At 42.2% G+C, this 24,932-nt stretch overlaps 2 protein-coding genes across 2 annotated transcripts in view; both read right to left on the bottom strand.

Annotated features, from left to right (window-relative positions):
- Positions 1–4,385: 4,385 nt before the first annotated feature.
- HRH4 (histamine receptor H4) lies at positions 4,386–24,484 on the bottom strand. Its single transcript, XM_003830278.5, has 3 exons — positions 24,292–24,484; positions 16,238–16,401; positions 4,386–8,457 (listed from the first exon to the last, which is right to left on the bottom strand). Exons 1-3 carry the CDS (start codon positions 24,482–24,484, stop codon positions 7,642–7,644), a joined length of 1,173 nt encoding a protein of 390 aa, XP_003830326.1. The 3' UTR covers positions 4,386–7,641.
- The window catches only part of IMPACT (impact RWD domain protein), a 41,919-nt gene continuing 33,254 nt past the window's right edge, over positions 16,268–24,932 (bottom strand). The window contains exon 12 of the mRNA XM_055102387.1: positions 16,268–16,401. The gene's annotated coding sequence lies outside the window, so the exon portion shown is untranslated. The remainder of the gene's footprint in view (positions 16,402–24,932) is intronic.

Below are 24,932 nucleotides of genomic sequence, written 5' to 3'. Positions count from 1 at the left end.
TGCACATTGTGGAAGGTCTGCACAATGTGTACAAGGAAGACAATCAGATCTTCACAACAGCTCCAATTTTTGAATAACCCTCAGAGTAGACATTTATTATCTCTACCTCCTCTTTTGTTTTTTCTTTCTCACTCTGTCACACAGGCTGGAGTGCACTGGTGCAATCATGGCTCACTGCAGCCTAAGACCTCCCAGGCTCAAGTAATCCTCTCATCTCAGCCTCCCGAGTAGCTGGGATCACAGGCACACACCACCAGGCCCAGCTAATTTGTTTGCAGAGATGGGGTTCTGCTATATTGCCCAGACTGTCTACCTTCTTCTTCTGGTAACCGTACATCCCTTCATTTGAGGAAATTGTTCCTCCCTCTTCTGCTCACCTGGTTTGAAAAGAGCAGATCCTACTTCCCTGCCAGGAAGAGGAACTGACACAGGTAGGCAGTCCTGGCATCCACCCTCCCCTCTACAGACTGGTTCAGTGACATGCACAAGATACCAGCTGGGCACTCTATTGATTTTTTCCAGCATTTTTTTCTCAGTGTTACTAGGAGAGACCCTTTTTCTATCCGATTAAGAGGAACACAGGCATCCATCGTTCCAGCCCTGTGCAGAAGGCAGTCTGAGAAAATGAAGTTGTTGGAATATCTGGCTTTGGCCTTCCCTGGGGTCAGCTCCCACCACTGTCTTTATGTACTTTGGTTGTAAAAGCCAATTAGCTCACTTTTGCCCAGGTGGTTCAAATTGTGTTTCTATCATTTGTATCCAAGAGAATCCTAATTGATGAACCCCCGAGAACATAAAATTTCCAACAGAAAAGGCAATGTTTGTACTTTCCGGGGTACTCACTAAAATAATTTCATGAATCACTTTCTTTTTACTTGTAGAGTAGGGGTTGCAATCTGGATGTCGAAAGGGAGAAACCGGCACATGAAAAGGCCTAAATGACGAAAGTGGAACCCTGGGGGCTGACGGGTGTCTCTGTCCACTACCAGATTCAGCAAATTGTTTTCTTGAGAGAATGTGGGCCCAATATCACTGAATCTTTCTATTTTTTCAGGCAAAAAAAGAAAAAAAAAAGCTAAAATCCCAATTTTAAGGAGAAATTTTCCCATTTATAATTCATGACAACAAATTCAATTCATCGTATTGACCAGATGCATCCATGAACTCTTGGAACCTCTGTTATGAAATGTAGAGCGAACTCACCGAATTCAGAGCTGAGCCACTGCTCCACACCTTCTTGGAGTTCCTCATTCCTCCCTCACCCCCATCACCAACACAAAAAAATGTTAGACACTTCGTAAGCATTGCTAACAAGAACAGAGAAAACTTCACTGGCACAAGGGTGCTAGGTTTCCCAGCCAAGTCACTCAGCATACCCACCTAATGGAACATGATTTGAATTTGTGCCTTAAGAAAAATATAAATTACTAGCCGGGGGCAGTGGCTCACACCTGTAATCCCAGCACTATGGGAGGCTGAGGCAGGTGGATCGCTTGAGGCCAGGAGTTCAAGACCAGACTGGCCAACATAGGGAAACCCCATCTCTACTAAAAATACAAAAATTACCTGGGCATGGTGGCTCACACCTGTAGTCCTAGCTACTTGGGAGGGTGAGGCAGGAGAATGGTTTGAACCCGAGAGGCAGAGGCTACAGTGAGCTGAGATTGTGCCACTGCACTCCAGCCTGGGCGACAGAGTGAAACTCTGTCTCAAAAAAAAAGAAAAGAAAAGAAAAAGAAAACTACAAATTACAATATGTAATGGAGTGGTAGGCTGCTGATGGTACAGTTGAAACTGTAGGTGTGAAATCCCTAAAGGCCAAAGTTCTACATTATTATGCTTAAACACACAATGCGTTTGCCAGTTATTTCTCTGTTGTCTATAAGATTCAAGCCCACCTTTTCAGATACCACACCATAAGGCTGGAGCTAGGAGTCACACCTATTTCTCAGACTCTCTCATCAACTGGTTCTCAGTTAGCTTCCACCAATGGAAAACACGGGCAAGAAATAGGAAGATGGGAGGTACTGACAAGAAACTCACTTAGCACTTCTAGCGTGAGTTGGCATCTCTCCAGCAGCAGTGCACAACAAGCCTCCTACTTCAATGTACCCCATCCGAGGGACCAGCTGCAGCCGCCACGGCTGTCCCTCAACCCCACGTGGCAGTCTGAGCACCAGCTGGCCCCATCCCTTGGGATGCCCAAGCCCTAACCACAAAGCATCACAAATCAATCAGAAATCCAAGCATCAGTCCTCCAGATACTTCTCCAAGATCCTAGATTTTGATAACATCACTTTTCCCCTTATATTCTCTCAATACCTAAGATGTTAGCTCTTTTCTCAAAGTATTAATCTCTGGGTTAACCAATTCCCCGCATTAAATTTCTTCTGCTTGAAATAATTAACATGGTTTCTCTTTTCTTCATTCAACTTTGACTGATAGCAATTATTAGAACAAAAATTTTCTTTGTATTCTAGAATTTCTTTTTCTGAAATCATAATGTGAAAAAAGGTTTCTTCAAATACCAAGATCTTTACTACAGGAAAATTGTTACCAAAAAGCCACAAAAATAGTTCTGTAAAATCTCAATTAGGGCCGGATGTGGTGGCTCATGCTTGTAATCCCAGCACTTTGGGAGGCCGAGGTGGGCAGATCACCTGAGGTCAGGAGTTCAAGACCAGCCTGGCCAACATGGTGAAACCCTGTCTCTACTAAAATACAAAAATTAGCTGGGGCTTGTTGGCAGGCACCTATAATCCCAGCTACCCAGCTACTCAGGAGGCTGAGGCAAGAGAATCACTTGAACCCAGGAGGCAGAGGCTGCAGTGAGCCTAGATTGCACCACTGCACTCCAACCTAGGCAGCAGAGTGAGACTCCATCTCAAAAAAAAAAATTGCTATTAGGATACTTCAGCTACTTATGTCGAAAGCTTCATGACCCATAAAAACACTTAACCAGCTGGGCTCGGTGGCTCACGCCTGTAATCCCACCACTTTGGGAGGCCGAGGATGGCAGATCACCTGAGGTCAGGAGTTCAAGATCAGCCTGACCAACATGGCGAAACCCCGTCTCTACCAAAAATACAAAAATTAGCTGGGTGTGGTGGTGGGCACCTGTAATCCCAGCTACTCGGCAGGCTGAGGCAGGAGAATCGCTTGAACCTGGGAGGCAGAGTTTGCAGTGAGCCAGGATCACGCTGTTGCACTCCATCCTGGGCAACAGAGCAAGACTCCATCTCAAAAACAAAAAAACAAACAAAAAAAACCACTTGACCTACAGTGTCTTTCCTAATCAGCATTTATATCCCAAAGCCCTTCTTCACTCTTCAGGGGTCCATTTCTATACACACCAACTGAAGACAATATTTAGAAGCCAATATTCTTAGGAATGTTCTGCCAATTATGCCAGTGGATTTGGATCTGGATTTAAGATGAGCAAATAAATATTTAAAAATCAGATTTTATAAGCCTGCCATGTTTGGGGGAGAGAGCAGTAATTACTCATTCTAGAACAGAAGGCTTCATTTTATGAAAGCATTTGCCTGAAGATATCTTTAGAAATTTATATATGCAAATATGTGTTTCCAAAAAATGAGATTACATTATATATTTTTTTCTTTAGAAACATCTACACTGATATGGTTTGGATTTGTGTCCCCGCCCAAATCTTATATCAAATTGTAATCCCCCATGTTGGAGGAGAGGCCTGGTGGTGATTGGATGATGGGGGCAGATTCCCCCTTGCTGGTATCATGATAGTGAGTTCTCAACAGACCTGGTTGTTTAAAAGTGTGTAGCAGCTTCCCCTTCTCTCTCTTCCTCCTGCTCTGGCCATGTAAGACATGCCTGCTTTGTCTCCACCTTCTGCCATGACTGAAGCTTCCTGAGGCCTCCCAGGCATGCTTCCTGTACAGCCTGCTGACCTGTGAGTCAATTAAACCTCTTTTCTTTATAAATTACCCAGTCTCAGGTAGTTCCTTATAGCAATGCTAGAACAGACTAATACATTCACCAAACTAATAATTATGGCTACTCTTTGTATATATGAATTGTTTTAGTATTGTCTTTTCTTCTTACAATAAATACACATTACTTTTATTATAATGGAAAAAATATTCCATTATAATAAAAGTTCCTCTAGTGCAAATTTTAAATACTTGAATTTTAAAGCTAGGATTCACCTTCTGTTTGAATGAAAATGCCTCAAGTATGCCTTTTCAGTAAGCATCTACTGAGCATCTATGGAGTGCCTGGTGGTGTACTAAGAGAAGCCCAAAGGAAAATTCCTGTTGCTGGAGAATCTAAACCTTATTGGCACGGTTCACGGGTAACTTTACAATAAGTAGTCAATGCATGATAGACCTTCAATAAACACTTGTTTAATAAATATATGCATGTACCATCATAGGATTTATTTTTCAAACTCTCGTTTCACAGAGAATTAGCCTCGTTCAGTTCACTTATCACACACACATCATACTTCATCACTTCTAAGACACATATTGTCCACATCTCAACTCTAAAATCAGAATGAAGCTTATTGTCAATGTGATTTTTTAAAGTATTGTATCAGACAATTTGCAGCATTTTCTCTTTCATAATGGTAAATGATATGGTTTGGCTGTGTCCCCACCCAAATCTCATCTTGAATTGTAACTCCCACAATTCCCATGTGTTGTGGGAGGAACCTGGTGGGAGGTGATTGGATTATGGCAGTGGGTCTTTTCTGTGCTGTTCTGGTGATAGTGAATGAGTCTCACAAGATCTGATGGTTTTAAAAATGGGAGTTTCCCTGCACAAGCTCTCTCTCCTTGCCTGCCGCCATCCATGTAAGAAGTGACTTTCTCCTCCTTGCCTTCCACCATGATTGTGAGGCCTCCCCACCCATGTGGAACTGTAAGTCCATTAAACCTCTTTTTCTTCCCAGTCTTGAGTATGTCTTTATCAGCAGCGTGAAAACAGACTAATATAGTAAATAAAATAACAATATGTCTTATCTTGACAGCATCTTAGATTGAATGAAATACAATATATATTATATATATATATATATACTTTAGAAAATACATGTGAATACTTGGGCATGCACCCCCTGAGGTTCAACTGGGAAAAGTTTTCACAGGACCACTCCATTCCATGAATGTTCAAGCCCCCAGTGATCACATGAAATCCACAACTAGTAATTTATATAAATGTTAAAATCAACAGCAGACAAGTAGCAAGTTTATAAAAAGGTGTGCATTTATGAGAGTTTATTTCTCAAATTTTTAAAATTATTATTGAATGTTAAACATGTATTTCTCATATTGGACTTTAATGTAAGGCATAAGTGTATATAAACATTATGTACATTTCTAAGCACTCATGTACTTAAAAGACTTGTATTTTAATGTTTGAAGTTAAAGGTTTAAAGTTTCTAAGAAACATGAAAATCACTAAACGGTGTAAGAACTGCAAAGTTATAAAAGAAACACCAATAAAATCTTATCGGAGAGATGAAATTAACTGTGAGAAAAATGAAATTTTGTGACAAAGACAGGCAGAGAACACTTCAAGAAAGACAACAATTTAAAAAAATTTTAGTGGGGCGTGGTGGCAAGTGCCTGTGGTCCCAGCTACTCCGGAGGCTGAAGTAAGAAGATTGCTGGAGCCTAGGCAGTCAGGGCTGCAGTGAGCTGAGAGGGTGCCACTGCACTCCTGCATGGGCAATACAGCAAGACCCCCATCTCAAAAGAAAATTTTTTAAAAGGACAAAACATAACCAAACTAATAAAATGTGAATTGTCAGCAAAGTATAACCTATACTAACCACATAATAAAGGAATACCTCTGAGCAGTACAATGTAAAATATTGGGCAAATGCATTAAAGACATTAAGTAAATACAACAATATTTTAAAATAATAATTGACATCCAGGCAATAATTATTGTGGTGTCTTGTGCCTATAATCCTAGCACTTTGGGAGACCAAGGCGGGAGGATTGTTTCAGCCCAGGAGTTTGAGACCAGTCTGGCCAACATGGCGATACCCTGTCTTATCAAAATTAAAAAAAAAAAAATTCCAGCCTGACCAAAATGGCAAAACCTCATCTCTACTAAAAATACCAAAATTAGCCAGGCATGGTGGCATGCACCTGTAATCCCAGCTGCTCAGGTGGCTTGGGCACAAGAATCGCTTGAACCCAGGAGGCAGAGGTTGCAGTGATCCCTGATCATGCTACTGCACTCCAGCCTGGGTGACAAAGCAAGAATCTGTCTCAAAAAACCTTTTTAAAAATTTTTTTTAAAAAATAATTATTGACATCCAGGCTGGGAAACACGGTGAGACTTCATCTCTACAAAAATACTTTTTTAATTATCCAGGTGTGGTGGCAAGTACCTGTAGTCCTACATACTCAGGAGGCCAAGGCAGCAGGATTGCTTGAGCCGAGGAGTTCCAGGCTGCAGTGAGCTATGATTGCATTACTACGCTCCAGCCTGGGAGATAGAGCAAGATGCCGCCTTAAACAACAAAAAAAATTTTTTTCTTTTTAGACAGAGTCTTGTTCTGTTGCCAGGCTGGCAACCTCCGCCTCCCGGGTTCAAGCAATTCCTCTGCCTCAGCCTCCCGAGTAGCTGGGACTACAGGCATGCGGCGCCACAACCAGCTACTTGTTTGTATTTTAGTACAGATGGGGTTTCACCATGTTGGCCAGGATGGTCTCGATCTCCTGACCTCATGATCCGCCCACCTTGGCCTCCCAAAGTGCTGGGATTTCAGGTGTGAGCCATCATGCCCGGCCAACAAATAAAAATTTTTAAAAATAATAATTATTGACATCTACTAGTTCAGTGACTGTATACCAGGTCTATCTAGTTTAATCATGTAGTCTCTTCACCATCTCTTAGCCTTCTTCTTCTATATGTTCTCAAAAAAGGAAGCTGATGTGGAAGCTGGAAAAAGAGAACAGGAAGAAATAGGACAAGCCATACTTTCAACCATTGGTGACCACTGCTTATCCCTTGCCTTCTGATCCTGTGACCACCAGGGCCTCCAAAATAACTTCACTGAGGACCTTTGAGAACTGCAGTCATCAGCTCTCTCCTCTCCCACACTACGCTTTCTTCCTTACTGGGATTAGGAATATAAAATCTGGACACACACAGGAGCTCACCTGGGCACATGCCCGTTCCCTGCTCTTGCTAACTCAAACCCTACCTCACCCACCCACTGATCAGAACAGAGTTGGGCAGTCCCAGCCAGGAGGTTCTTTTTCCTATTGCATGCTTTAGGGAATGATTCTCAAACTGGATAAGTTTCTATTATGATAAAATTAAAAAAAGAGAAATTCACTTAAGACTGTATTATGCATGGAACATAGAAAGAAAACCAAACTGGATTTTTGTAATCAGCATGAAATTAAGATCTAAAAGACAAGGAAGAGGTGAGGACTAAGAAGAATATAGTACTATTATGACTACAAGTTTACAAAAATATTTTCAAGTCATAATATTATACTGCTATTATTCACTGGAGTAATTTTCCATTGACTTCAAAGTGCAGATCTGTTGGTAGAATGAAAAGGGCAAGATAAAGGGCAGACCTGATTCATTTAGGTGAGACTGAGACTAAAATTTACAGAAGTGAGAAAATTGTCTTTAAGAAGATACTGACCGACTGTGTTGTGATAGTAGAGGTTGCTTTTTTATACAAAATATTTTCAAGAAAGCCTTTTGAAAGCGCTTGTGACACAATGGATACAAAAGAGGATTGACAAAGGAATTTAACCACTGAAGCCAAAATGCAATTCTATACCAAACTGATTTAGGACCTGTTGCTGAGGAATAAAATGAAAGGACAATTGTGAACAGAGAATATGGAGCCCAGCAAACAGCAAAAACCCCTAAGAGAATGGCCAGTGACTTGGCTAATCTCCTGGCTCTAAGAAGTTCAACATGTTCCCTTTGGTGAAGAGCTACAGAATCTGACTGGGAGAAGGAACCCATTTTGGCAGCAATTGTATTGCTACTCATCTTGGTTCTTGAGGAAAACATGAGACTACTCTTTCTCCTCTGTCTCTCTGAATGAAGGGATGCAGGAACTTCTGTCGATGCAGAAAGAGATCTCCTTGAAGATAGTCTACCTCTGAATGAGTGTCCACAGATGTTGGAAGAGACAGCAGTCAGTCCAGGATGGCTTTGGCACCTACTGAGATGATCACGCTTCCACAGGCTCCAATAAATATTCATGTTGAAATAAGCGACTAAGATGACTGGGATCACGAATTCCAAGAATGATGTGATGGCAAGGATGTACCATTCCGAAAAAAATCCAGGTTCACATTCACTACCTTCATCCTTCCAAGACTCTGAAACTAGAATCATTGGCCCATTCACTAAGAAGGCCAGCACCCAAACGGCCACCATCAGAGTAACAATCTTCAAGACCCCAGTATGTTGAGTTCTATAAGACACCTAGAAGAAACCAAATTATTTTCAATATAATGAATGTGTATATTGAATGCATAAAGTATCTCATAGATCCTTAGAAATTTCAGGGATGTGCAAAGGATGGAGACATTAACTAACCTGGGTATCACGATGTGGACCAGGACAGAGGGTTTGGCTTCAGTGGAGCCTGGACCAAGAGGCAGACTTTCTTAATGGTTTTCAGGGGAGAAGACTGTTACCTTCAAGGTTAAATCCCTGAATACTATAGAAAATTTCAAGGCCAGTATGTAAAATAAGAAAGCAGTTTTTCCTAATTGACACTAATCTGAATGTCAAACAACTGAAGTTGGACGCACCTTACCACAGTATTGCTCAATCTTCAGGCTGAGCATGACCAGATCTTTTTCATGAAATAGAATAGTTGATGTCAGAATGCATCACATATAGTGAGGGTAGGTGTTCTTTAATGATGTTTCATCAAATAAAGCAATATGTCTTTGGGAATAGAGATATGTATATATAAATAAAGAGAAATGCAGTTTCTCTGAATCACAGCACCAAATCCATTTCTCACTGTGGTCACAGTCAAAAGAGTTTGAAAGCCATTGCCTTATCTGATTCCAATATACAGAAAGAATCTACTCTGTGGTTTTTGCTTAGACTTGAAGGTGGAATCAAAAACAGAAAGACTCTCATCACTCCCAAGAAGATTAACCACAGACAAAAAGACTTTTTTTTTTTGTTTTTATTTTATTTTATTTGTTTGAGACAGTTTCACGCTTGTCACCCAGGCTGGAGTGCAATGGCGCAATCTCGGCTCACTGCAACCACCACTTCCCAGGTTCAAGCAATTCTCCTGCCTCAGCCTTTTGAATAGCTGGGATTACAGGTACCCACCACCACACCTGGCTAATTTTTATATTTTTGGTAGAGATGGGGTTTCACCATGTTGACCAGGCTGGTCTCAAACTCCTGACCTCAGGTTATCTGCCCACCTCAGCCTCCCAGAGTGCTTGGATTACACATGTGAGCTACCGCACCTGGCCCAAAAAGGATTTTTAAACCTGCTGCAGATAAATACTACATTGCTATTAAGCATTACCAAGTCACTTCTTGGTATTTGTTTGTTTGTTCATTTGTTTGTTTGTGACAGGGTCTCATTCTGTTGCCCAGGGCTGCAGTGCAGTGGCACAATCACAGCTCACTGCAGCCTTGACTGCCTAGGCTCAAGTGATCCTCCTGCTTCAGCCTCCCAAGTGGCTAGGACCACAAATGTACACCACCACACCTAGCTACATTTTTTTGTTATTTGTAGAGGTAATGTCTCACTATGTTGTCCATGCTAGTCTCGAACTCCTAGATTCAAGTAATCCTCCTGTCTTAGCCTCTCAAAGTGCTGTGATTACAAACTTGAGCCCACCCAGCCCACCCACGTTACTTCTTGATGCAAGTGTTTCCACCTGACAAATACAATGTCAAAGCTGTGAAGACCAGCCACTTTGAGAGATATGACTGTGGCTAGTGCCACCATCTTTTTTAAGGATGAAGAATATTCTAACTCCCCTTGGTCACAAGGACAGGCTTCTATAAAGGAAAATGAGATTCTATGAGTGAGGACTGCCCTCCCATCACAGGACCCACAATCCTTATGTCAATCCTGAAATCTTTAATAATGTCTTCTAAATCTAAAGACCCCTAAGACCAATCACTCTATGAGGTATAAGGAACTCTTTAAGGTGACCTGAAACAGACAACCTCTCTGAACCTCATTTAAATCAGTAAGGTTTCAGCCCAGCACGGTGGCTCACGCCTGTAATCCCAGCACTTTGGGAGGCCGAGGCAGGCGGATCACAAGGCCAGGAGATCGAGACCAGCCTGGCCAACATGGTGAAACCCCATCTCCACCAAAAATACAAAAATTAGCCTGGCATGGTGGCTCGCACCTGTAGTCCCAGCTCTCGGGAGGCTGAGGCACAAGAATCGCTTAAACCAGGGAGGCAGAGGTTGCAGTGAACCGAGATGGAGCCACTGCACTCCAGCCTGGTGACAGAGTGAGACTCTGTCTCAAAAAAAAAAAAAAAATCAGTAAGGTTCCAAGGTTCCTTTCAGCTCTCATGTTCCATGTTTCTCTGATTTCCTCACTCACAGGCAAAAAAAATGGATCTACCCATGAAATTGGTACATGCTTCCTTTTCCTTTTTTCTATTTCTTGTGTCATATTTGTTCTGTGAGATTTTAAGTCTCGTTCTGCAATGGTTTCTCATGGTTTAAAGGGGTGCAGCATTGCCCAGCACTCTTTCTTTGATGGATCCTACAGGCTAAGACCTCTATTGGCTGGAGGTAAAAGAAAGCTAGTTAATAATTTAAAAATAAAAACATTAAGTTTTCTTTTTAACTGTAGGGAGGTGGATTCAGTTGTTTTTTTTTCTCTCTCAAATTGCTGGTCTTTCTGAGGCTAAGCTAAAATGCATATGGTGCTGACCACGAGCTCTCACATGCGATACACTTTTTTTTTTTTTTGCCTTCTGCTTCCTGTGCCACTAATTAATACATCTCTTGCACTAAATCTAATGATTATGAAGATGGTAACAATACCCAGATGGTGCTAAAGCTGCATTTAGTTTTTTAATTGCTCTGCTCAGCCTTGGTAATGATATAACACAATATGTTGGAAAGTGATCTCTCTTCCATTATGCATAGGGTCAGTTGAGATAATGGACAGCCAAGGAGCTGTGAAGAGGATGCTGATCTGTGCATCTCTGGGGAGCATATTTGAAAGATAGACAGCTCAAGCATTGCTTGAATCCGGACCCAGGCTGCGTGTCCCTGAAATCCCGCGGCGGCCTAGCTCTTGCCCACTACAGAATACGCCCATTATTCAGGACACTGTCTCTTGCCCTACTTTTTTCCCGCCCCAATAAAATATCCACACCTTCTGTCAATCAGGTTTTTTTGGTGAGGCCGAGCGGCCTACTAGAACTTGTTGGTGTTCATAATGAGATGGATTTCAGGACCATTCTAAGTGCCTGTTGTGGGTTAAATTATGTCCCCCAAAAAGGTATGGTGAAGTCCTAAACCCCTCAGTACCTGTGAATGTGACCTTCTTTGGAAATACGGTGTTTGCAGATGTAATCCAGTTAAGACGAGGTCACACTGAATTAGGGGTCACCCTGTCTAATATGTTCTCATAAGAAGAGAAAACAGAGACACAGACACAGACCCAGGGAGACAACACCACGTTACAACAGATGTAAAGACTGGAGGGACGCATCTACAAGCCAAGGAATGCCAGGGGTTGCTGGCAACACCAGCAGCTAAAAGACAGGCACAGAACAAGGTGTCCTGGAGCCTTCTGAGAAAGGATGGCCCTGTCAGCACCTTGATTTCAAATGTCTAGTCTCCAGGACCGTGACAGAATAAATTCCTGTTGTTTTCAGCAACCCAGTTTGTGGTCTTGTTTTGGTAGCCCCAGCAAATAAACACAATGCCCCAGCATGTCCTCCCAGCCATGAGATTTCCTGTGGTCTTGATTTTACTGTCAAGTTTCTTTCTTCATCTGCAGGTAAAGAAATACCCTTCTTTTCCTATCTTAATTCTGTATGCTTTTTTGTACTTTTTTTTTTTGAGACAGAGTCTTGCTCTGTCGCCCAGGCTGGAGTGCAGTGGTGCGATCTTGGCTCACTGCAGCCTCCGCCTCCTGGGTTCAAGTGATTCTCCTGCCTCAGTCTCCCGAGTAGCTGGGATTACAGGCGCCCGCCACCAAGCCCGGCTGATTTTTGTATTTTTAGTAGAGACTGTGTTTTGCCATGTTGGCCAGGCTGGTCTCAAACTCCTAACCTCAAGTGATCTGCCAGCCTCGGCCTTCCAAAGCCCTGGGATTACAGGCATGAGCCACCGCGCCAAACCCTTTTTGTACATTTTAATTCCCATTCCCTCCAGCTACCACGAAGCCCTGCTGTTCTCCTTCCCCACCCAACTCTGACTTCAGCCACATGGAATCTGCACCTCCAGAAAACCTCTCTGAGGACTGTAATCATGTGCTCCACCTGCACTGGGCTTTTCTTTTCCAAATTATTGTCAGATTTCCATTTCCCAGGCCACCCATCCCTTTCCCCTATCACACTGTCTCCTGTACTTTCAGCTACAGTAAGAGTTCAGCTTCCCCACTGCTACTGCCTATGGGATCCCAGTGTCTTTGAAGGCTTCCTTCTGTTTTCACACGGCTGCATTTGAACTATTCGCCAGCAGAGGTACAAGGTCTGCCTGAGCACCCCTGCCAGCATCCATACATTCATTTGTGGAACCCTGTGTATTCTACTCTGTGCTGTGCACTGGGGACCCAGGATCTAGCCAACCCATCCCTCACCAAGTTTACAGCCTGAATTGCCAGGGGAATTACTCGAGGCAAGACCAGGATTTAAAAACAAAAAACAGGCCGGGCATGGTGACTCATGCCTGTAATCTTAGCAACTTGGGAGGCTGAGGGGGGCGGATCACTTGAGGTCAGGAGTTCGAAATCACCCTGGCTAACATGGCAAAACCCCATCTCTACTAAAAGTACAAAAATTGGCCAAGCGTGCTGGCACGCGCCTGTAATCCCAGCTACTCAGGAGGCTGAGGCACAAGAATGGCTTGAACCCGGGAGGGGGAGTTTGCAGTGAGCCGAGATCATGTCACTGCACTCCAGCCTGGGCGACAGAGCCAGACTCTGTCTCAAAGAAATAAAAATTAAAAAAAAACAAAAAAAAAACAAAAAGAAAGTCTACATTCCCCTGGGTATCATCCCTCATCTCTCTGTAACCTCTAAGCACTTTTCCCAACTGGGTAAGCTGTCCCTTTTCTGCCCATAAACCTAAGAGTAAATTCAAAAGCTGGGACATCTAGAGAAGGAAGCCCTAGGAACATCCAGTGGAGATTAAAAAGAAATGTTAACCCAGAAACAAAGGAAATTTTGAAAGTACTAAATGGGAAAGATACTGAATTAGAGCATTATTTTTCAAACACTTGACTGTGATCTAAAGTAAAATTATATTGTACATCACAACCAAGCACACAGATGGAAGTATTCATAAAACAGTATTTACTTTTATTATGTACAAGATAATCTGAAGGTTTCTAATTTTTTATTTTGTTCTATTCCATTTCTTTTTTTTTTTTTTTTTTTTTTTTGAGATGGAGTCTTGCTGTGACACCCAGGCTGGAGTGCAGTGGTGCAATCTCAGCTCACTGCAACCTCTGCCTCCCGGGTTCAAGCAATTCTCCTTCCTCAGCCTCCCAAGTAGCTGGGATTACAGGCAAGCGCCACCATGCCTGGCTAATTTTTTTGTATTTTTAGTAGAGGCGGGGTTTCACCATGTTGGCCAGGCTGGTCTCCAACTCCTGACCTCAAGAGATCCACCTGCCTTGGCCTCCCGAAGTGCTGGGATTACAAGAGTGAGCCAACATGCTCAGCTGTTCTATTCTGTTTCATTCCATATTTTTTAATGAAAAAAAAAAGGTCACAACCCACTAAATTGATTTCATAAATCAATAATGGGCCAAGGCCAGCAGTTTGAAAAATATGAGACTATAGGCATTTGAATTGTTAATCCAAGCTGATCTGCACTCTCCGCATACAATACAAACTGCAGTGGTCCCTGGCACCAATGAAGTATGCGATGCTAAGGAGGAGACATAGCTGGCTGTCCTCCCACATCCATTCTCCCCTCCTTCCTGACTATGTGGTGGCTCGACTAGAGTTTCCCAGCTTCCTTTGTGGCGAGATGGGACCATGTGACTAAGTTTCACCAATAAAATGTAAGTGGAAATGACTGTGTGATTCTGCACTACCTGGTTAAAAAAAAAAAAATCCTTTGCTCTGGACTTCTTCCCTTTCCTAGAATCTAGTATGACAACAACCTGACTTTGGCCATGCAGAGGAGAATGGACTAAAGCAGAGGCCAGAAAACTACTGTCCGTGAAACAAATATGGGCTAGGCGCAGTGGCTCCTGCCTGTAATCCCAGCACTTTGGGAGGCAGAGGTAGGTGGATCACATGAGATCAGGAGTACAAAACCAGCCTGGCCAACACGGTGAAAGCCCATCTCTACTAAAAATACAAAAATTAGCCAGGCATGGTGGCATGCGCCTGTAATCCCAGCTACTTGGGAGGCTGAGGCAGGAGGATCACTTGAACCTGGGAGGCAGAGGTTGCAGTGAGCCAAGATCATGCCATTGCACTCCAGCCTGGGTGACACAGTGAGACCCTGTCTCCAAAAAATAAAAATAAAAATAAAAATAGAGAAACAAATGTGGCCCACCACCTGTTTGGACAAATAAAGTTTTATTGGAACAGAGTCAAGTACACTTTTGTATATATCATCTGTGGCTGTCTGGGGGCTACAATGGCATATTTGAGCAGTTGCAACAGAAACAGTAGGTTCTACAAAGCCAAATTATTTGCTATCTGGCTCTTGATAATGAAAGTTTGCCACTCCCTGCCCCCAAAGGGTGCAGAGCCACCCTGCCAGCAGGGTTCCTGGGTGAGTTCCTGGAGCAGAGAATCCACTCTTTCATGGACTGTTACGTAAGAGAAAAATAAACATTTATCTTGCTTAAGCCTCCACATTTTGGAGACTCTTTGTCACAGCAGTTTATCTATGCCTGATCTAATACACCTTCCAATCCTGTCAACCTCCAGCTGCACAATCGTCCCAGGCTAGAGCTGTCACTGTCCTCTCAACACCCCAGGACAGCACTTAGTCCATTGTACTGAACCGATTTGTTCCTGGATCTGCCTCCATGTAGATGACTATGCTCGTCAAAAATACAGACTCACACAAAAAAAGAAACAATAGATACCGGGGCCCACCTGAGGGTGGTGGGTGGGAGGAGGGAGAGGATCAAAAAACTACCGATCAGATACTGTGCTCATTCCCCGGGTGACAAAATAATCCCTACATCAAAACCCCCGCGACAAACCTGCACACGTACCCCTGAGACCAAAACAAAAGTTGGAAAGAAAAATGAAATGGAGACTCTGCATATTCACTTCTGTATCCCAGCACTTAGCAAAATGCCTGTCACACAGTAGTCCCCCAGAGTTGGGTCCCTGAGAGGGGAGTGAAGGAAGTTTCCCATCTAGGCCTCAAAGGTTTCAGATCACTGCCCCACATTTCTATGGCCCCCTTGTCCTTACTTCAACCTTATTTTCTCTTTTGATCCATTGCTGAGAAATTTAGCTGACTTAAAAATTTCCACTAACTCGTAGATGAGGCTATTCCAAATCTTGAGTAAGTTCCACCTTTCTTGGCCCAGGTTCTAAAAGGGCATGAGGACTTGATCTTTCTGGCTGGTCCCACTGTGTAAACTGTAGCTTCCCTATATACTGTCTTTTCGTTTGGCCATTCAGAATTGATTTTCTCATCACATTTCAAAGTATGGGATTCTTTCTACTGCCCTCCAAGTTCCATTCCGAGGAATATATTCAGGTCATATACTCCATATGTCTGTGGAGTAGAACCCATAAACCTGTCATGAATGTCATGTCTATCCAATCTACTATAGACTTAGTATACCAGTTGGGACAACTTGCCTTGGGTTTTCTTTGATTCCTTCCCATTTCAATGGCGCATAGGTGAGTGAATTATCCAAGTCACACAAACTAACAACCAGCAAGAACTTTATGCCAGACAACAAAAGGATAGGGTTCCTCTAAGGCCTGTCAATTAAATTAACAATTAGGCTTAAAAGAATTTTTGCTTGAGGACCCATCATATACATTTACATAATCTTCTAAGGGGGATAAATTAACGTTTTGACTTACAGCATTTGAGACTGACAGGTATCGATCATAGCTGATGAGGACAATGTTATATACAGATGCTGTACATAACAGATAGTCAGCAGTGAGCCAAAATACACAGATTTCCTTTCCAAAATCCCATTCGAACAGCGTGTGAGGGATGTACAAAGGAATGGAGATCACACCTGCACAGGGAAAACATAAGTGTAAAAACATAGCGCACATCAATGAACACAAATGGGCATGTTTTAATGGCTACACAACACAATGACATATCTGAATTCACTACGAATGATTTGTCTCTAATTTAGAAATTCACGGTATTTCATCAAGCAGCTCAGGACTGATTTTCTACACACTCCTTAAACGCCATTTTTAGAAGAGGGGTCATGAACATTGCACAGTGGGCCCTCTTTATCCATGAATTCTACATCTGTGGATTCAACCAACCACAGATAGAAAATATTTGGAAAAAAACTGCATCTGTACTGGACATGTATAGACTTTAACTAATGGTAATGACTTCTGGTCATTATTCTCTAAACACTACAGTATAACAACTATTTACATAGCACTCACATTGTCTTTGGTATTATACATAATCTACTGATGATTTAAAGTATACGGGAGGGGCCGGGTGTGGTAACTCACGCCTGTAATCCCAGCACTTTGAGAGACCAAGGTGAGTGGATCACTTGAGGACAGGAGTTCGTAACTAGCCTGGGCAACATGGTGAAACCCCATCTTTATTATTAAAAATAATAATAAATAATAAAGTATATGGGAGGATGTACATAGGTTATATGGAAATACTACAGCATTTTATATCAGGGACTTCAGCTTTCTTGGATTCTGCTATCTAAGGGGATTCCTGGAACAAACCCCCCACAGACACCAAGGGGTGGCTGTACTTTCAATGGCTCCTTTCTACTTTCCAAATTAAGTACAGGTCTTGTATTTCTAGCCACAGGCAGCATAAATCATCTTTACTTTTTTCATGCTCTAACCCCAACAGGATGGACCACCCTTCCCCCAAACACATGGCACATTTTCACATCTCTTTTTTCTCTGCCAACATCATTCTTTCTTCCCAAAATGTCCACCTGTCTTCTACTAAAAAGTCAATTCAGGCCGGGCACAGTGGCCCACACCTGTAATCCCAGCCCTCTGGGAGGCCGAGGCAGGTGGATCAACTGAGGTCAGGAGTTCAAGACCATCCTGCCCAACATGGTGAAACCTCATCTCTACTAAAAATACAAAAATTAGCTGGGCATGGTGGTGCACGCCTGTAATCCCAGTTATTCAGGAGGCTGAGGCAGGAGAGCCGCTTGAACCCGGGAGATGGAGGTTGCAGTGAACTGAGATGGGGCCACTGCACTCCATCCTGGGTGACAGAGCAAAACTCTGTCTCAAAAAAATGAAAATAAAAAATAAATAAAAATTCCATTCACTTCTTTCTCATTTTTCACTGAGGCCAAAAAGTGACCTCCTCCATGCCCTCTTTCTTGGAGCTTCCTCAGTGGAAGTGACCCCTCTGTCCTCTGCACTTTCCTGGTTCTTTGCTCATCTTTCCCTCTCTCATGCATTAATTACATTCTACTTTTATATCATAGTCATCTTTTTAGTCTGTCTCTCCTGAGGATTAGGGTCATATCGCAAATCAATCTTTGTATTTCCTACAACCTCTAGAGTTGGCCAATGACTTGTACATTTCACTTAAATTAGTAACAGCTAATATGTCTTATACAATTACCATATGGCAGACCCTGTGCTGTGTGCATTGCAAATGTCACCTCATTTCATCTTCATAGAAACTTTGTGAGGAAGGGACCATGCTGAGTTAACAGTTAAAGAACCTAAAGCTCAGAAAAGAGACAATTAGACCAAGGTCCACTCAACTAGCAAGTGGAGAAGATTGCATCTGAAACCAGGGATTGTGATTTCAGAACCTCTGACTTTACCTACAACTCTTCACTGCATGAACAAATAGATAAGCTCTACCACAGTGATTCAGCCCAGCATAGAAACTGCTTAACTGAAAAGTGACGAAACAAGGTTCCTTTTCCTTTAGCTTTTAGGGGTTTTTAATTGCATTGGCATTTCAGACAGGTGTGATTAGTTGCTAAGAATATGATCTATTAAGTGGAAGCTGAGATGAAATCTTACTTTGTTGAGTTACTTCAAATGTATCAGGTACTTCCAGGAATTCCCATTTTTTCATGAGAACCAAATTAGTCTATTATTAAGAATAGTAATGATAAAGGAAAAGGAAAGGAAGAAGGAAAGCCTGCATTCTCCAAAAACAAGACCACGTGAGGCTATAACGGCATGGTTTCAGAACCAGTGGAAGGTAGTGCTAAACCCTAGTATTCTGTCCCTAGGTACAAGACACCACAGAGATGAAGAGTTGCGTGGTCAGTTCTTATATGTAGTTTAAATAACCTGTTTGTTTCATGTTTCAATTATATTTTTAATGATAAGTAAACTTCCTTAGGGTGCCTTTCATCTCCAGGGTATGTGTGTGTATGTCTATGGTATAAAATAGGTCACTGGCTGAGAGTAGTGGCTCATGCCTGTAATTCCAGCACCTTGGGAGGCTGAGGCAGGTAGCTCACTTGAGCTCAGGAGTTGGAGACCAGCCTGGGCAACATGGCAAAACCCTATTTCTACAAAAAAAAAAAAAAAAATACAAAAATTAGCTGGACATGGTGGCACAAGCCTGTAGTTCCAGCTAACCAGGAGGTTGAGGCAGGAGGATCATTTGAGCCAGGGAGGTCAAGGCTGGAGTGAGCCATGATCACACCACTGCACTCCAGCCTGGGCAACAGAGTGAGACCCTGCCTCAAAAATAAATAAATATATATATATATATATATATATATATATATATATATATATATATATAATAATATAGGTCACCAGGTCCACTTGAGGTAAATCAAAGTATCCCCAAAACAGACATTTATTATATTTCAGCCCACGGTTGTGGCTTCCAATGTTCGAACATGAGTATTTTCAACACTGGAACTCATTTCTTTCACAGAATGAGAAAGAAGAGAGATACTAGTAATGCATTCTAGACACCACTGACTGAGAGGTTCAGGGCAGGGGGTGGGAGGTAAATGCTCTTTGTCACACGCTTTCTGATTTACGCAAAAGAGGAAAGGTGTGTTCGAAAGCCTAGGAGCTGCTGGAAACAGTGGTTAGCTGAAGACAGGCTCTAGGATATTCCTTTGGTTTTCATAACCCCCACTGTGCTGTCACCCTGCATTCTAGGTAATGCTTCCGTACTTGTGTCATGCTCAGTTCCTCTGTCTTGTTGAGCAACAGAGATGTCTGTGGCTCATTCCGAACGAGTTGCAAAAAAACGGAATCTGAACTATTTCTCTAATATACCTACTCTGAAGTGTTTCTACACCTTCGATTCTGGAATTGTGTTTTCGGGTCAAATGGAGCTGATAAGTAAAACTAAGAGCCAGTTTCTTGAAAAGATTAAGACAAAAGTAAAAGAAAACAAGCTATATGCCCCCACCTCCGCAGTCCCACTCCTACTTCTCACCCCTCAATCACTCCATCCCAGCCGTTCTGGCCTCCAATGCACCACCCACCCTTCTGCCTCAGATCCTGCGCACCTGCTGTTCCTTGGCGTGAAATGCTCTTCCCCCAAGGGCGCCTTCTGTTTGCTCAAATGTCTTTCCTTTTTGTTTTGTTTGTTTGTTTTTTGACGCAGTCTGGCTCTGTCACCCAAGCCGGAGTGCAGTAGCATGATCTCAACTCACTGCAACCTCCACCTCCTGGGTTCAGGTGATTCTCCTGCCTCAGCCTCTTGAGTAACTGGGATTACAGGCACACACCACCACGCCCGGCTAATTTTTGTATTTTTAGTAGAGACTGGAGTTTCACCATATTGGCCAGGCTGGTCTCGAACTCCTGGCCTCAAGTGATCCACCCACCTCGGCCTCTCAAAGTGCTGGGATTACAGATGTGAGCCACCACGCCCAGGCTTCAAATGTGTCTTTCTCAGTAAATTCTAGCTCCAAGTTTTAAAATTGCAGCCCCACTCCCAGCACACTCCCTTTCCCTCCTCTCTGCATTTTTTTCAGTAGCAATTATCACCCTCTAAAATACTATAAAATTTGTCTTAGTTATTTTTCTTGTTTATTTTCTGTCTCCATGCCCCTGCTCCCAGTAGAAATAGAAGCATCATGAGGGCAGGGATTTTCACGTGTATTTTTACTGCTCTATCCCCAGCACCTCAGAAAGTGCCTCCTTCAAAAGAAATAATTGTTGGATGAACAAATAGATGAGGATGGAGAAGCCCAGTTTGCTTTAAAATTGCCACCCATCTGGCATCGTCCCTTCTTTCTAAGCCAGCTAAGAAGCTACATCTTCCATGAGAAAATGGCAATCAAAAGATGGCAGGAGCTAAAATCCCCAAGTAAATCCTTTGGGCCGCCAGAGGAATGTGTGGATGATGGTGAGTGCACAGAGGGTGTTATGGCCTGAATGTGTATGTGCCCTCCCCAAATTCACATGTTGGAGCTCTAACCCCCCATGTGGCTATATTTGGAACTAAGACCTTCAAGGACAAAATTAAGAGTAAAACAGTTCATAAGAGTGGGGCCCTGATCCAATAGTGTGCTTATAAGAGGAGACAACAGAGAGCTCACTCTCTCTCTCTGTGCGCACTCAGAGAAAGGCCTCTTGAGGACGCAGGTAGACGGCAGCCATCTGCAAGCCAGAAAGACAGCCCTCATCAGGAACCAAAATTGGCCAGAATCTTGATCTGGGATGTCCCCAGCTCCAGAACTGTGAGAAAATAAATGTCAGTTGTTTAAGCCACCCAGTCTAGGGTATTTTGTTACGGCAGCCTGAGCAGATAAATACAGAAGGCCAGAAAAGAGTCTTGAACTCAGGCATACAGGTATCAAGATAAATTCTGCCATCCTGAACACTTGGTTCAGGCTCTGATAGCAGCAACCACCTTTATCCCCTGAAGATCCTGTCCAGCCATCTGTCACATGGTCATGTAGGCCACAAATGCCAACACAACATGGGGATGAGAAGAAAGTACCCACAAATGGAAACACTGGTTACATGGTAACACTTTTATAGATATTGATGTAGATATAGATAGTATGTTTCCCAGAATAGTATACAGATGAGGTGTATTTATATAACGTCCAGTGTAGCTAGTACTAGAATTTTTCCTCAATAAATCTTTGCTCTCAACAGTAAATTCAGCCTGAGAAGCTAGCAACTTGGGTGCCACAAATTTAGATTCTCTGTAGAGGGCCAGTTCTGAAACCTGGGGGGAAGAGGGCATTCAGCCAGCAAAGCCACAGTTCCAAGCACATGTGAGGGTCTAATCTGCCCTGCCATGGTCACATGGCTCTGCAGCTCTGGATCTCATGACCCCAAATGTTAAGAATCAATGGCTTACAGCTGCAGAAAACCTCCCACGAGTTCTGCCCTGCATGCTCACCACGTCCACGCCTTCTTCCAGGCTGAGACAAAAGGTTCATTTCCCAGCATGGCAAAGGAGAAAGAACAGCACTGGCAGAAAACTTGAATCCTGTTACAAAAAGCTCCCAGGGACTGTGTCATGGTGAGCCCTGCGTTAAATATGCAGACCTCTGGCAGGAGGCAGGGGAGATGTGAGGGATGAGGCTGGCAGGCAGATGAAAGGAGACTCTGACCTGCACCCAACTCCTTTAATCAGGAGCAAAAGAAATTATCAGAATTATATCTTCACCCACCTGCTGATGGAGGAGATCACCAGGACTGCTGAATAACTACATCTGCAGGGCCATTTTCCAAAGACAAGCTCAAGCCCTTGAGGGTGGGACTGCCATGATGCTGGCCTTGGGCCAGACATGGAGACATTTTTACCTAGAACCATCTTGATTCAAAAGCTTCAGGCCCCAGGCTCTCTCAGCTGCCTCACCCTTCCCACCCTAAAACTGGGGCAGTCAGGGCCTCACTCCCTTTGGGTTAGTAAAAGCACATCATCTATTTTAAGTGATGACTGTCATCTAAAAGTCACAAGATCCTGTGAAGAAGGAAGAAGCAAAGGATACATATATTTATAGTGGAACTTTCTCTATGTTCACATAAATAAACTCGTGTATTTGTACATGTTTATGGGAGCACAGAGAATGATGTGGAAGGATCTACATCAAGCAGCAAATGTTGGTTACCTGAAGGGACAGAATTGAGGAAACAAATGTGGAGATAGTGCATTTTTTCAATACTTCTTTATGGGTTAGCTGCCTTTATGTGTCATTTCTATGCCATGACTCCTAAATCAATCTCCCCAACTAGAATTTTTCTCCAGAACTTTCAGTGCAACATCAGAACCAGAGCTGTCCTGCCCAAATACTTCCTGTTTCTTTGAAGAGCACCGTACCGTTCTTAGTCTCAGAAGCCCAATCTTTAACTCAGCTTTCTCTTCTCCCGCCCAACCACACCCTTAGCTGCTCTGCCTGTTGGCCTTCCTTTCCAATCATCCTAGCTCAGGTCCTAACTGCATGATTTCTGCCTAGATTACTGCAGGATCATCTCTGAAACCATGCCGCCCCACACTCCAGTTTCCCCATTTCCTATGGCTCTTCCGATGTCTCTAAAGTAAAGCTTTGATCTGTTCAACCACTCTCCTGTTTTAAAATCTTTAAATCTCCACAAGGCCTGCTGAATAAATTCCACTCCACACTCACGCTGGTATTTAAAGGCCCTTACTTTATAGATTTCATCTTCATCTCTACGGCTCCCCTGCACCTGTCTGCACACCAGCCAGCTCCAAGCTCACTCACCCTTAGGAAGATAAGCACAATGATTTTCTACCAGCATGCCTTTGCTCATTCTTGGAGCAAAGAATCCTTCGCCCTATCTCTGACTATGGAAATTCTATCCATCTTTCAAAGTTCATGTTAAATGCCTTTATTCGCTAACTAAACGTGCTTTATCCCTCCTCCAAGTGACCATAGCACTTCTTAGGTCTTCGTGGGGTCTCGTGTTACTCTATACTGCTATAGTCATTTCTGAACATCTCTTGTCCACTCTTCTACATCAAAAACTTACTGGAAGAGACTAATCTAATCTTCTATAGATCCCTTGATTACCTAATAGTGCTTGCATACCTAGCAGTATTATACAGGCTAGATACTATACTAACATTTGTGACCTAGATTGGGGTTGACCCATATCTGCAGAGAAATTAAAAAAAAAAAAAAGAGAACTAACATTTGTTGAGTAACAACTGTATTCCAGGGAATGAACTAAGTATTTTATGTGTTTATTTCACTTTAAAATAAATGTAAGCTTTATGTAGTTATAAACAAAAATAATCTGAATATGCCAGATTAAATTATACTAGAAACTCCTGTAAAATAGTATCATAAGCTGACATTTCTGTACATCTACTTATTATGATAAGCATTGTTTAAAAATAAGAAGCATCAGGCAGTGAAAAATTATAAAGTGTGTGTTTTCAGAGAAAGTTGGTTTGATTTCTATGGTCTCTTAACGATGATATAATGCTATGATATCATATTATATGCAAGGCAGTTTACAGTTGGGTATATTTTACAAAATTCTATGCCATATCATTAAATTAATACTATTAATCATATTATTTAATTGATCTGAATATGCTATTTTCTGATTGCACTGGTTACTAGCATATACATAATTTCTTATTACTCCAACACTGTGATATCAACAAAACCGTATTTACTTAAAGAGGAATACTTATAAGCCTAAATATACAAGGAAAATAGCACCAGAAAGAAGTAACTCTTACATTAAAATTTTGGAGCTGTACTGGACTTATCTTTATTCTATAAAAAGAAAATAAACTGTTTTCAGCTGAAAATTCCCCTACCACACTGATTTACGTATGTATAACATTCCCTTACAGTGCCATATAGCCCCCTCCAAAATTTAATACTTATACTTTTTGTGTTTATTTTTCCCCAGTCGTATACAGTCCCCTGAAATAACAAAAGCTTATTTTAAGGTTTTAGAAATAAATTAAAATTGGAAAAGATTGTCTTAAATAAAGACATATAACTTACCCACAAAGAAGTCAGAGATGGCCAAGTTAAGAAAAAAATAACTACTTCGATGTCTAAGGTTTTTGTCCACCACAAAAGCTAAAATGACCAAAGCATTTCCTAGCATTATAGCAAAAGCTACTGAGGACATAAAAAATGCTAAAGTAACACGAGTGCTTAGTGATAAATTGATTGTGCTATTAGTATCTGGCATCACATCAAATGATGAAGAAGGTCAAATTAGCAAATTAATCCAGCCAGACAATTCTGACAAGTATGTTTTCTAATCACATACCTAAAATGTGTAGTCTTCCACTCAAAACAACACTGTTTTAATCTAATGCTGATCTCATAGTACTTCCTGATTCTTGATAAAGTAAGCTTGTGGTAACAGTTTCCCTTTAACTGACACTGAGAAAGTATTTCCAAAAAACAGTGAAATGTTTTACCTTAAACATTTTACTGTGATTCATCCATCTCCATTATTAGAATAAAATCATGTAATATCTATAAAATATAATCATTATACAGGAAATAAATTGGGCTCACACAAGGTTCATTTTTGTTGTTGTTGTTGTTGTTGTTGTTGTTGTTGTTTGGAGATGGAGTCTTACTCTGTTGCCCAGGCTGGAGGCCACTGATGTGAGCTCGGCTCATTGCAA

This window comes from Pan paniscus, chromosome 17 (genome assembly GCF_029289425.2).
Source record: "Pan paniscus chromosome 17, NHGRI_mPanPan1-v2.0_pri, whole genome shotgun sequence".
Classification (NCBI taxonomy): Eukaryota; Metazoa; Chordata; class Mammalia; order Primates; family Hominidae; genus Pan; species Pan paniscus.
The sequence above is the reverse complement of the archived record's forward strand: the minus strand, read 5'-3'. Positions and strand labels throughout refer to the sequence as shown.